Here is a 14,547-nt window from a genome sequence, read left to right on the forward strand (position 1 = left end):
TGGTGCTAGGATAATTTTGAAAGAATTGAATAGTACTTTCATTGCTCTTATTCCCAAGAAGATGGGAGCTGACTCCATGGATCTTTTTAGACCTATCAGCCTCTACAATTCTTTGTACAAGATTATCTCTAAAGTCTTGACCTCTAGAATTCCGACTTTGCTCCCCTCTATCATATCTCCCCAGCAAAGTGGTTTTTGTCCCTGGCAGGCAAATTTTGGACTTGATAATTACGGTCCATGAGAACATTCATTCTCTTTCTAGGGCTAAAAAAGAAGGTTTCTTTCTAAAGCTTGACTTATCTAAAGCCTATGATAGAGTTGACTGGGGCTTTATGCAAATTGTTCTTTCTACCTTTGGATTTTTGTTAAAGAAGCATCAATCTATTCATGCAACTGGTTTCCTCTACTTCTTTTTCCGTGTTGGTCAATGGGTCTCCTTCTCCCCTTTTCAAGTCCTCTAGGGGTCTCAGACAGGGGGACCCTCTCTCCCCTATTCTTTTCATAATTATGGCCGAATGCTTGGGCAAATTTATTGGAAAACTAGTTGAGAAGGGAGAGTTTAGAGGGCTTAAACCTTCATCAGTTGACCAAGTGTCTTCTCATCAACAATTTGTGGACAACTCAATTACTATGGGGAATTCTTCTATGAAAGATTCTAGAATTTTAAAGAAAGCTTTGGACATATATGGGATTGCTACTGGTCAACTGATTAACTGGTCTAAAAGTTTTGTTTATTTCATAAACACTTCGGAGAGAAGACAAACAAAGATTAGTAATATATTGGGTAGCCAAATTGGGAATCTCCCTTCTTCCTATCTTGGGCTCTCTCTATGTCAGGTGCCTCCTGATACCTTCTGGGGCGCTCTAGTGGATAAAGTTCATAAGAAGCTAGCTGGATGGAAAGGCTCTTTGCTCAGTCAAGCGGGAAAGGTCTAGCTTCTGAAATCTGCTCAGAGTATGCCATTAGTCTTTTTAGAATCCTTGTTAAGTTTGTGGAGGCTATTGAAAAAATTCAAAGAACCTTTCTTTGGACTGGGGTTGAGGAAAAGAAGAGAATGAATTTGATTGCATGGGACAAGGTGTGCAAACCTATAAGAAAATGAGGACTTGGTCTTAGAAGAATCAAAGATATGAATGAGTTTCTCATGGCTAATCAGATATGGAGAGGTTATAATACTGAGGGAGAATGGAAATTGATATGGGAAAATAAGTATAAAAGACAGCTCCCTACCCTTCATAGTTTCCTCAAGGTTGAAGATATTCCAATTGGCTCCAATATCTTGAAAAATGTCACTAGAACTAGAGATATAATAGTCAAAGGAGTGGAATGGAAGGTGGGGAAGGGTAATTTCATTAAATTCTGGGAAGACATTTGGTTGTTAGATTCTCCCATTAGTGACAATCCTGAGTGGGGCAAGTTTTAGGATCAGTGTAAGGAAAAATTTGGTACTACTGTGGCTGACTACTGGAATTTAGGTCAGTGGAAGGACTTATCCTTTGTTGATCGTTCCCTTGAGCATCTGAATAAAACTATGAATTCTATGGTGGTGGTTGATGACGAGGACCAGCTTATCTGGAAACTTACTATTGATGGTAAATTTTTTGTCTCCTCTCTTTATTTTCAGCAATATTCTAGTCAGGAAAGTCCTTGCTGGGCTAAGGCTTGGGTGAAAGGACTTATTCCCCAAATTAATATTTTTTTCTAGACTATTCTTCAAAATAAGATTCCGATGATTGATAATCTCAAAACTAGAGGTTTTTGTTTGCCTAGTATTTGTCATCTTTGTATGCAGAATAAGGAAACCATTAATCACATGTTTATCCATTGTCCCTTCTCTACTGATATTTGGGCTAGATGTCTGGACAACTTCAATGTCAGATGGGTCTTCCCTGAAGCTGTCCAAAATATTTTTAATTCCTAATTCCACCCTTCGAAGAACAATCCAGTTACTTTGTTATGGAGATTTGTTTTACCCCATATCTGTTGGGGAATCTAAAAGAAAGAGATGATAGAGTGTTTAGAGATAAGGTTTCAAAAGCTCAAATTATTTTTGAGAAAATCAAAAGACATATGGTGGAGAACCTCTACATCATTGGTGGAATAATGAACCCCAAAGATCAAGGTGATAACATCATTTTCAAGAATTGGAGAATAAAGGGGAGTGACATCATACATGCTTATCCTAGAGAAGAGGCGAGATGGGAATGCCCCCCTCATGGATAGATGAAAATTAACTTTGATGGTGCTTCCAAGGGTAACCCTAACAATGCAGGGTGTGGTATGGTTTTAAGGGATGAAGGGGGAATATGCAAAGCTATCAAATGTATTCCTATAGGTAATCAAACCAACCATGTTGCCGAGGCCATTGCTTCTTATCATGGGTTGGTTCTTGCTAAAGATTCAAATTGCACTAAAGTTTGGGTTGAAGGCGATTCTTTGAACATTATTAATTGCTTGAATAATGTTTTCCCTCCCTCTTGGTCTATACACAATGCCATCAAAACTACGAAGGAAATTAGTGAAACTTTTGAAATGTGTATTTTGACACATACATATAGAGAAGCCAACATGTGTTCTGATTGGGCTGCCAACGTGACTTGCCGCTCTGACAAAATCATTGCCCTTTATGGTGAGAGTAACCTCAAGTGTGAGGCAAAATATTTGATTGAACTAGACGGTATCCAGATGAAGCAACGTGTCTTTTCTAATCATAATTTCTAATGCCTTTTCCTCATTTTTCTATGATTGATCACTACGGCGATGAGGCTTGTTTTATTGTTTGTCATATCATATTTACTTGGCATGGATTCTGGGTGGTTCTTCATAACAACAAAAAAATTGTTAGGTTTCTTCACAAAGATCACAGAGAAAATAACAGAGCTGAGATAAGGAGGAATTATGAAATTAAGGGTAATATGGGAGGTAATAAAAAGAGGTTTGAACTGGCTTCTTGCTCGGACTGGAAGAAAAACAATGAAGTCTGGGAGATTCTTCAAGAGGGAGTTTTGAGTGTTTTTATGGAAAGGCTCTGCAACAAAGACCCTACTGTTAGTAAGCATTTCATAAAAAACTGGAAGAATGGTAAGGTTCTTGTTGGTACCCAGATGATGAAGGTGGACGAAGATGTCATTGTTTAAGCTACGGGTATGGTTAAAGAAGGTATTAAATTTTATAGAGATCGAAGTGTGTCTGACAAGGCTGCGGATAGGTTTCCTATCACTAATGGAGAAAAAAGGAAATTGGTGAAGGTAGATAATCCCTACCATTCCCCTAAGCGTATTTGTAGGCCGTGGAGGTTTTGTGTTGTTTGCCACCATCAGCTACATTACTCTGCATGGGAGATTCACAAGGGCTTATGGGCATCATTTTGTGTTGCTCAATCACTTTCGTCATGGTGGCAGGGTTAGTCTACCTTACTATCTTCCTTGCTCTATAGATCATACTATTCATGACGTGCAGAAAGACTCTCAAAGAGACCATGCCCTCCACCAAGGTTTAATGGTTTTAGTTTATAAGATGTTGAAGGGGAAAACTATTGAGAAACCCATTAGTAAAGGCAAACAAATTAGGGATGATGATATTGAAAGTGAGAATAGTGGGTTCAATCTCTATTCTGAAACTGAAGGTGAGTCTGAGGATTTCATCAACAAGGGGAAGCCCAAGGGAAAGAGCAAGGGGAATGTTGTGGATTCTAACCTTTCAGACTCTGAGGAAGAGTCTTTTGATGATAAATTCATAAAAAGCAAGAAGAGAAAGGGTACGGGTAAGCAAACCCAAAGGACCAAGAAGACCAGTAAGGGGATAAACAATGTGAAAAGGAAGATTATTATTTCTTTTGATGAGGATACTAAGGTTGAAAAAACAGACAATAATAAGGGTAAGGAGGAAGATGAAATGCTGGATGGTGATCATGGAGAGAACCTGAGCACACAGAGAATGCAGAATGAGGGTTAGGAGAACAACATGGGAAATCAAAATGACTGTCATTGTTAAGGATATAGCTTCATTCGGATTGAAGCAAGTAATATATATAACGACATTGAACGAAAGGTCATATCCCCGTAGGGTCATGACTCTATGTGGCATTAGCCACATAGAAGTCATGCTCCGACATGGACATGACTCTTCATCCTTTTATTTGTAGGCATTGACACTTGCTGTTAATCGAAACCAATAACTGTGGCAGTTTCACGAACCAGCAAGCTGTCGATATTATCATAGAAGATTAATAGTTAGAGTTATATATATATATATAAACATCGGAGGTAAAACATACTCATTGCAGTGATCTTATTAAAGTCTATCCTCACTACATATTACTAGACTATTGTATTCTCTATCTTTGATCTAAATTCCTTAACATGGTATCAGAGCCACGTTGGTAGAGAAATAATAAAATAGTGACACCTCTTTTCTAAAAAAAATTCAGACTTGCACTCAAAATCAAAGGAAAATCAATCATGGTGAACAGTGTTAGAGTGGAGGATAGACTCGAAGGTGCATCCAACTTCGTCTCATAGACAATTCAAATAACAACAATTTTTCAAGAACTTGAACTAGATGCATACATAGAAGAAGATACTAAGATGCCCGAATACGAGCCAGAGAAAACAACCTGGAAAAGACACCACAACAAGGCTAAGAAAATCATAATTGATGTTGTTAAAGATCACATTCTCCCAACCATCTCAAAACTAACTATAGCTTATGATATGTTCAAGACCATTCAAAACTCATATGAAATAAATAATGCAAGCAGATTGCTCACTTTAAAACAACAATCAATGCATATCTACATGAACAAAGGAGAAACAATCACATCCCATTTCATGAGGATTTCAGAATTAAAAGACCAATTGTCAACTATTGGGAATAATATAGATGATATGGAGCTATCTCTAATAGCACTTAAGGGATTACCCCCCAGTTGGGAATCCTTTATTCAAGGCATTAGTGCTCGTCCGACACTACCAAAATTTGATCAACTCAAGAATGATTGTACTCGAGAAGAATCTCGACTAATCACAAGAGGATTGGGTCCAAACAAAGGGGGAAAAATTCAAGCACTACATGCTAACACAAGCAACAAAGGGAAGAAAAGGAAGTTCAAACGGAAGAGAGGAAATAATCACAAAAGAAAAGACTTCTCCAAGATTCAATGCTACAAGTGTGATAAATTTGGACACACTCACGGGCTCTGCCCAGATAGAATGAAAGCTCAAGCAACCATAGCTGAAGTTAAAGAAGTAGAGAATCCTCTATTTTTCTTAGCCTTATCAAGCGAACTAAACTCAAACAAACATATGTGGATAATCGACAGTGGAGCATCTCGACACATAACCGGTTTTAGAGATCAATTTGAAACCTTTGAAGGCCACTCAACTGAAGAAGTTACAATAGGAGACCTATCTAGTGAAAGGAATTGGGACCTGGTCAATTCAATTAAGAACAAAAGTTACATTACAATTGAAAGATGTTCTCTTTGTGCCAGGTATCAAAAGGAATTTGGTCTCTATTTCAGGACTAACTGATCAAGGATATCGTGTCACCTTCCATGAAGATAAAGTTCTACTCTGGCCTAAAAACTCTAACATAAAGAATGCTATTCCTATAGGATCTAGAGATGGTAGTTTATACAAATTATATAATACTCAAAAACAAGCACTAAATCATGAAGTATCAAACTCTAATGAAATTTGGCATACAAGATTAGGACATCTTCGATTTAGTGCCCTACCTTCTATAGGAAAAATTACCATAGGATTACCCAATCTAAAATCTGATCATGTTGGGGTGTGCTCTAGGGAAGAACTCAAAAGGGTCCTTTCCCTCAAGTGAACACAAATAAAAATTTGTACTAGAACTTGTCCACACTGATTTGTGTGGTCCAATGTCATTACCATCACTAGGGGGATTCTTGTATTACATGATATTTGTTGATGATTACTCTAGGAAAACTTGGATCTATTTCATAAAACTCAAAGAATCAAATGAAGTGTTATTGAAATTTAAAGAATTTAAGGCCCTAGTGGAAAATCAAACTGGGAAGAAAATAAAGACTCTAAGATCAGATAATGGGGGTGAATATATCTCTGAAAATTTTAAAGAATTCTGCATTTCTGTTGGGATTAAGAGAGAGTGTATTGTACCTTATAATCCTCAACAAAATGGAGTTGCAGAAAGAAAAAACAGAACCATCATCGAAGCTGCTAAAGCCATGATGCATGATCAAAATCTACATATCTCATTTTGGGCTGAAGCCTCAAATACAGCTGTGTACATTCAAAATAGATGCCCTCATTCAATCCTAGAGAATATAACACCCGAAGAAGCCTTTACAGGAAATAAATCAGATTTAAGCCATCTAAGAATCTTTGGTTGCCACGTGTATATTCACGTTCCTAAAGAAAAGAGAACCAAACTAGAACCCTCCGGGAAGAAAGTCATATTTGTTGGCTACAATGAAACCACTAAAGGATACAAAGTCTATATTCCAGGACGAAAATCTATTGAAATTAGTAGAGATGTCAAATTTGAAGAAGATGCTGCTTATAAACTATCTCTAAGTGTAGAAGATGATCTAACCACAAAATCAGATGAAAATCCTACAATTGAAAATCAGAGGGAGAATAGCATAGAAAATCATGAACTTCAATCACCTAATTTTGAGAATGCTGAAAATCCTAACAATAAGAAAATATCACTATGGGCAAGAAAGATGATTGAAGAAAATAATGTGCAACCTGATGAAATCTTCAAAGAGAATAAGAAAACAAGAAGTCAATCATGCTATGTTTCCCTCATGACCGAACTTACAAAATCTGAACCATCAAATGTTGAAGAGGCTTTAACATGTAAAGCTTGCAAAGATGCAATGATTGAGGAATACCAATCTATCTTAAAAAATGATGTCTAAGACATTGTACCTAGACCAAAAGACAAATTAGTTGTCTCATCAAAGTGGTTATTCAAAATCAAATATGCACCAGATGGTAGTATTGAGAAACACAAAGCCAGATTCGTTGTCAGGGGGTTCTCTCAAAAGGCTGGAATTGATTACGAAGAGACATTTGCTCCAGTTACCCGATATACTTATGTAAGAAACATCATTGCCATTGCGGCTTCCAAAGGGTGGAAGATACACCAAATGGACGTGAAGACCACATTTTTGAATGGTGTCATTGAGGAAGAAGTATATATAGAACAACCTGAAGGATTTGCTACACATGATAGAAATCTTTATGTGTGTAGACTAAAAAAATCTCTCTACGGCCTTAAGCAAGCTCCCAGGGCATGGTTCGGAAGGATAGATAATTATCTCTCCAAACTAGGATATTCCAAAAATGAAGCAGACTCTAACATATACTTCAAAATATCGAATGGTGACATGTTAATACTTGTTCTCTATGTTGATGACTTGTTGATAATAAGAGAAGATCACCTCATTGCAAAATGCAAACAAGATCTTGTGGTTGAATTCGATATGAAGGATCTAGGTCTACTACACTATTTTTGGCCTAGAAGTATGGTAAAAAGAGAATTATATTTTCCTAAATCAAGGTAAATACACCACTAATATCCTAACCAGATTTGGTATGATAGATTGTAAGCCTCTATCCATTCCAATGGAAACAAATCTTCATAAGCTCAAAAGTGAAGGAGTAGATTCAGAACCTATAGATCCTACATACTATAGACAAATTATTGGATCTCTTATGTACCCGGTAAACACTCACCCTGATATTTGTTATGCTACCAATGTGTTAATTCATTTCATGTGCGAACCTAAGAAGATTGACCTAATGGCTGCTAAGCATATTCTGAGATACTTGTGTGGCACTATTGGACTTGGCATAAAGTATAAAAATGTTGAGATACAACTCCAAGGGTATTCTGATTCCGACTAGGCAGGAAGTTCCATTGATCGTAAAAATACAACGGGATGTTGCTTTAGTCTTGGATCAGCTATGATATCCTAGTTTAGCAAAAAACAATCAGCAGTTGCTCAGAGTTCCACTGAAGCCGAATATATGGCTGCCTCCATGGGAGAATGTGAGGCAGTATGGTTAAGGAAATTGCTAGTTGGACTATTTGGGAAACCCTAAACCCCACTATGATTCACTGTGATAATCAAAGCTGCATCAAACTTTTTGTAAATCCAGTTTTTCATAATCAATCCAAGCATATAAAAATCTCATACCATTACATAAGAGATATGGTAGACAGAGATGTCATCAAATTGACCTACATCAGCAGTGAAGAGCAAAGTGCTGACATATTCACCAAACCTCTTGCAAAGTTGAAAGTGGAGTACTTTAGAGGTAAACTTGGTATGACTAAATTATAATAGAAATTTCTCATATTAATCTTAATCATATGTAATTGATATATTCATGAATATCTTGAATGCAATATTGCATGTATGTGTTATCTCATGGAAGGTGATGATCTTTCATGTGATCTAAGTGTAAGATAGCTATTGTAAGGTGACGACTTTCACAATAGCCTGATCTGTTATCAAGATTGACTACATTAAGTTGTTGTCCTGAAATGTGCCGGAAATCTTGATACTAAATTTGCTATGATGAGTTATTGAATTGTTATCATTAAATGATTGTTCTGAAATATGTTGGAAATTATGATAACAATCATATCATGATTGATTACATTAATTTGTTGTCCCGGAATGTGCTGGATATCATGATACTAAAATTATTTCACCTGTGATAATGACAATGTTACAATTGTCACTAGAATCAAGGTCGTAATCTGATAAGACTTCAAGTAGTTGTTGTCTCAGAGTGTTGGATATCAGATAATCCATATCTCTCTAAGATATGAAGTATTTCACTAGTAAGTGTTACTAAGTGAATGATCATGTCAAATGAATGTGTGTATCTAGAATGTTGTTCCTTAAAAATTAATTATGAAATTCAATCCTCTTTTGCTAAGAGGGAGTGTTAAGGATATAGCTTCATTCAGATTGAAGCAAGTAATATATATAACGACATTGAACGAAGGGTCATGTCCCTGTAGGGTCATGACTCTATGTGGCATAAGCCATGTAGAAGTCATGCCCTTACGTGGACATGACTCTTCATCCTTTTATTTATAAGCATCGACACTTGCTGTGAACCGAAACCAATAACTGTGGCAGTTTCACGAACCAGCAAGCTATCGATATTATCATAGAAGATTAATAGTTAGAGATACACACACACACACACACACACACACACACACACACATTGGAGGTAAAACATACTCATTGCAGTGATCTTATTAAAGTCTATCCTCACTACATATTACCAGACTATTGTATTCTCTATCTCTGATCTAAATTCCTTAGCAGTCATGGTGCCATTCGTAATGACAACATCAAGGGTTTTTGTGAGGTCATTAGCAAAATGGCGAAAGAGATCAGTGACTTGAAGACTGACCTCAATATGATAAAAAAGGCTACTATGGGTGAGAAGCCTCTCTTTGAAAATGTTAAAGAAGTAATGGTTGCTATTAACAAGGCTGAAGCAATTCAGGCTATGGTTAGTAAAATTATGGAAACGGAAAAGAAGGTGAAAGAGCAGGAAGGGATCAGAGATGATAAGGGTCTGAATACTAACCTGAACAATCTGGTCAACGGAGTGGATAGGATGGAGCTTACTGTGAAAAGGATTGCTGAGAAAAACTTCCAAATCCTTAAGGCCACTGTTGACCATGTTAACATCCTGATTATTAAATATGAACAGATTAAAGGCAAGGAGGGTGATAAGGATCGAATAGAGAAGAAGGGTCATGAAAAAATAACAAGGGCCAACACTCAGAAACAGGTTGATATCAAGGAAAAAGAGCTGGAAGAAATGAAAAATTATGCGATCAATATGAAGCAAATGGTGGTTCATGCTGAAGAACTCATGAGAAACATTTAGTTTTCCTTGTGTTATCTCTGTGTTGTCTTTGTGCTTTCCTTTGGCTATCTAGTGTTGCTTCCTTTGTCTTGTGTTCCCTTTTTGTTTTGACTGGGAACTGTTCTATGAGTGGATGATCAGGCACTGTTGTTTTATGCCTCTTTTATGCTTTATCTTTCTCCTGCCATGTAACAAGGTTTTGGTTTCCTTTCAAAAACTTGTTTTTAATTAATCAAAACATATAGATTGCCTTAAATAATTTAAGTTGCATTCATATAGTTCATTAATCATATAAATCATTGCATTAAACATCATAGAATTCATTCAACAATCATATAGACATGCATCACATAACATAGAGAATAATACATCATGTAAAGAACACAAGACATAATAAATCGCCGCCAAAAAACTACATATCATATATATAACTCAAAAATAGTAATGTGTCAAATACAATCATCATAAAATTCCCAAAAGCTCAAATAACATGATCTAAAGTGTCTCAGACTGCACTACCTCTATCTCCAGGTGGATCCTGCCTGGTAGATCCTACCCCGTGATGTCCCAAAGATGTCTGAGGTGGATGCATAACACCATTGTTGCTAGTCCTCTACGAAGTAGACCTATGAGAACCCAAATGACCTCTAAACTCACTAAAGCTAGGATCTCTATGTACCTCAGGTACAACACCATGATAGACCTGTCTATAATACAAGGGCTCGTGCAACGTAATAAAGCATATCAGACTATGTCCGTATATCTATACCCGAAGCAAAATGTTGATCATATGTGGCCTAGACCAATTGCATCTGACTCACTGCATCATGTCTCTCCCTCTCGAGATGATCTCACTCACTGGCTATCTGATCTCTCTCCCTCTCTAAGGCACCATAATCCCTGCGCATAGATCTCGCTCAGCACCCCGTCACTCCCTCAGTCTCCCCATCTCATCCTCAAGGCTCCAAATCCATGCTATGAGAATCTGCGAATCATCATCATCCCCATCACCACCCTATCCTCCATCCCCACCCCCCTTTGCAACTAGTGCATCCTATAACTCGGGCATATAAGTATCATCTGCAACCTCACTGCTCAATGTTCCTGAATTCGAATCATCATCATCTTTGTTGTTGATAGACTCGGTGTTTCCATCAATGTCTATATCCTCGTATCCCTCCTCATCTCCTCCTCCACCCTCGTCTCCTCTGTCATATCCCCCATCTCCTTCCCTCTCCTCCCTATCCCTCCTCTGCTATCTCAGATGACGTATCTGCTAAGGTGTGATAGGAACCGTCAGATCAGTAAGTGGAATAAGCCTGTCTAGCCCACCATGTATCATACTGAGGTGTTGTCCCTAGATCTGCAACACCTTCTCTCCAACCCTATTGTACTGCCTGAAGTGCATCAAACTCTGCAGCAACCACATGTGGTTGTATACATGCACCCCAATCTGAAACCTCACATGATACTCAAGAAAAATAAGTTGTCATAGGAGGTACTCGTTGTACCTCCCCAAACTGCCTAAGTACTCATCCTGGTAGATACATCTCAATGATCCTCTGTGTATCCATAGTCCTACCAATGAGGTATCTTTGTTGTCTGCAAAATGGTAAATGTTGGTCATCGTTTGCCCAACCGGAGCAATCCAAGTACGGTCTCCAACTGAAGTGTTATAAAATATCAAACTGATGTTGCCAGTAGAATGTCTTACCCGAGCCCCTGTGTCTAATCCTGGGTGTATATCTATACACATATGGCTCCTCAGGCTGCAAGTCAACATGAAAAACTGGCCTAGATATAGAAATGTGCTCCCAAGCCCAAGTTTGGAGAAATGTAATGCCACAACTGACACATTTGTACCTCAAGTAAACAATGTTGTGCATCTGATAATAAACCATCGCTAAGAGACAAGGACCCCAAGCGTACACACGTCGATGAACAATCATATCATGAAGGACTCTACCCCATCCGACTGGGAATCCATGACCTCTCCTGTTAGGGATGAGTATACCACCTACAATATTACATAATACTATAGTGAGATCATCGTAGTCCAAACGGGCCCATGGTATATCATAATGGCCACTTATCTATAAGTCCTGCTCGTCACACTCAAAAAGGGCACACAGTCCTGCGATGCCATCATCATGATCATATACGACTCTGTCTCCATGAATGGGAATATGGAGAATCCGCCAGACATCCTCTAATGTAATGGACGCCTCACTAGTAGGAAGATGGAATGTACATGTCTCAAAATGCCACCGCTCAACTAACGCGGTAATCAAGGCCCTGTTGGTCGTAATCTCTCGTAGATGTAACACATGATATAAACCTAGATGACGGATATGAGCAACATCCTCATCAAGTAAGTGATCCCGAAGATCGAGGCCACTGGGTCTACTCTGTCGACAATATAGCACTCCAATATTCTCCTGAACAATAAAAAATGATAAAAATGTCAAATACCATACAACGCGAGAAAAAATCACAATACGCATGACAAGAAAATACCTCTTTGCAACAAATGTGTAACATTTACAATGCATGTGTTACATTTAGTACTAAAGCGTTACATTTAAAGTGAATGCATAATAGCTATCATGCATGCGTGCCAATATAAACCAATGCGTAAAAACATTGTCTTTTGTGTAACATTTAAGACTTATGTGGTACACTTGTACTATTATGTGGTAGTTATGACTGATGCATTACACTTGAGGCAAATGCGTAAAAAATGAAATACGTATGTGTAACACTTAAAAGTTGAGGATTGAAATTTTTTGGAAAAAATGAAAAAAACATTAAAAAAATTGAGCAAAATTTTGGATACATACCATACCGCCCATCCCAGGTGGTCTCTGATATGAACGTACTCGCTCGAACAAGTGTTATCATGCCCTAATGCCAACCATGATTATCAAACACTTGTGGGAAAGCACTAAAGTCACAATGAACTCCAAAAACTCAAAACAATGCAAATGAGCAAATGAAAGGTCAAAATCACTATTTATAGCTCAAAATTAGGGGTGTTACCACTTCGACGGTCGTGGCCCCCCTGAACTTCAATGCACTTGTAGGCTAGTCAAACGGACTCGAAATCGCAGGAAACTTCACACAATTACTCACTAACATGGTATCGAAAAAATGCTCTCATTTTAAAAAAAAATCGATCACTTTTTTCGAGGGGGCATATTTACACCCTAAACATCACTGGGGCATACTGGGGCAAAAATTTTCATTTTCTTTGAAACGACGTCGTTTCGACATTGTCTCAAAGAGGAGCAAATGTAGACACCTAAAAATGTCTCATTGATCATGTACTAATTATTCCTCTAATTGATTAAATATTTGTTTAATTATTTAATTAAGTTAATTAATCTTATTCTTCTAAATTCATATTTCTCCATCATCATCTTACTAATTATTCCAATTTCTATCTTCTAATCAATTAATCATTTAACCCTTTTCTAAATATTAATTATTTAATTAATTATGATTTAATCTTTTAATTTAAGTAATCTTTATTATTTAATTAAATTCAATTTCTAAATAATTAAATAGCTTCTTTAAATTATTTAATTAGCTAATTAATTCTTCAAATTCCATTTCCAAATCCCCAAATTCTAATTTCATTTAATTAGCTAATTAATTCTCCAAATTCAAATTCAAATTCAAATTCTTCTAAATTCATCTAATTTGAATACACGTGCATGATTTCAAAAATCAAATTGAAAATCAAAGTCAAGTTCTAAATATATTCAAATAACAAATTGAATTTAAAATAAATTCAATATTTGAATTAATTCTCATGCAAAGATTAAATTGAAAATCAAAACCAAAGTGCAAGCACATGCCAAATTAATTAATTAATCAAATCAATTTTCTCTCCAATCTCTATTTATATCTTCCACTTTGCTTTTTTCCAAAAACATTTCAATCAGTTAACTATTCAATTTATTTTAATTGATTAATTACATCATTCTTTAATTATCCTCCAATCATTCTTTTTCATCTTTCAATCACCTTTTTTTCTCAGTCAATTAACTCATTTATCTATTCAATCTATTGAGTTCCACCTCCAAATCAAACTGTTCAACTATCAATTAGCATGTGAGCTTACCTGAGTTCCACCTCTTGATCATTATCTTCCACCTTTGAATCAATCTCACCTAAAATTCTATAAATTCAGTATTAATTCTCCATTGTCAACAATCATGAGGAATCACAAACTTTGAATCTTTGTGTCAATTGCAGGTTGCCAGCATAATATTTGAGAGCCATCATACCTCAAAGAAGAGAAGAACAATGGAAGCCATATGCGATCATGGGATAGGGAGTCTTAATCGATATTTTACATCCTTATTGCTTTGATTGTGTTATTCTATTGATGTTGTTTGAATTCTTTAGCTAGAATAGGGATTCGTGATTTTCCTTATTATTTCTATTTAAGCAATGATGGTTTTAAGCATACAACAACTGGTACTAAGTTTGAAATCAATTCTGCATAGTCTATGGTTTTGATGAAATCCACATCTAAAAATTTTTGTAGTTCAACTTTGACTAACAAGGCTATTTGAGGATGCATCTTCCTAAGTTTCTGCTTGTATGGTTTCACTCCTGGTAGAAATGGAAAAT

At 36.7% G+C, this 14,547-nt stretch overlaps 1 protein-coding gene across 1 annotated transcript; it reads right to left on the minus strand.

Moving 5' to 3' along the window:
* Window positions 1–10,367: 10,367 nt before the first annotated feature.
* LOC131855750 (protein MAIN-LIKE 1-like) lies at window positions 10,368–13,408 on the minus strand. The gene is made up of 2 exons (XM_058017922.2): window positions 12,747–13,408; window positions 10,368–12,344 (listed from the first exon to the last, which is right to left on the minus strand). The coding sequence occupies exons 1-2, from the start codon at window positions 12,756–12,758 to the stop codon at window positions 12,000–12,002; spliced, it is 357 nt and encodes a 118-aa protein (XP_057873905.2). The 5' UTR covers window positions 12,759–13,408; the 3' UTR covers window positions 10,368–11,999.
* Between the last annotated feature and the right edge of the window lie 1,139 nt (window positions 13,409–14,547).

The sequence above is a fragment of the Cryptomeria japonica genome, chromosome 10 (assembly GCF_030272615.1).
Source record: "Cryptomeria japonica chromosome 10, Sugi_1.0, whole genome shotgun sequence".
Classification (NCBI taxonomy): domain Eukaryota; kingdom Viridiplantae; phylum Streptophyta; class Pinopsida; order Cupressales; family Cupressaceae; genus Cryptomeria; species Cryptomeria japonica.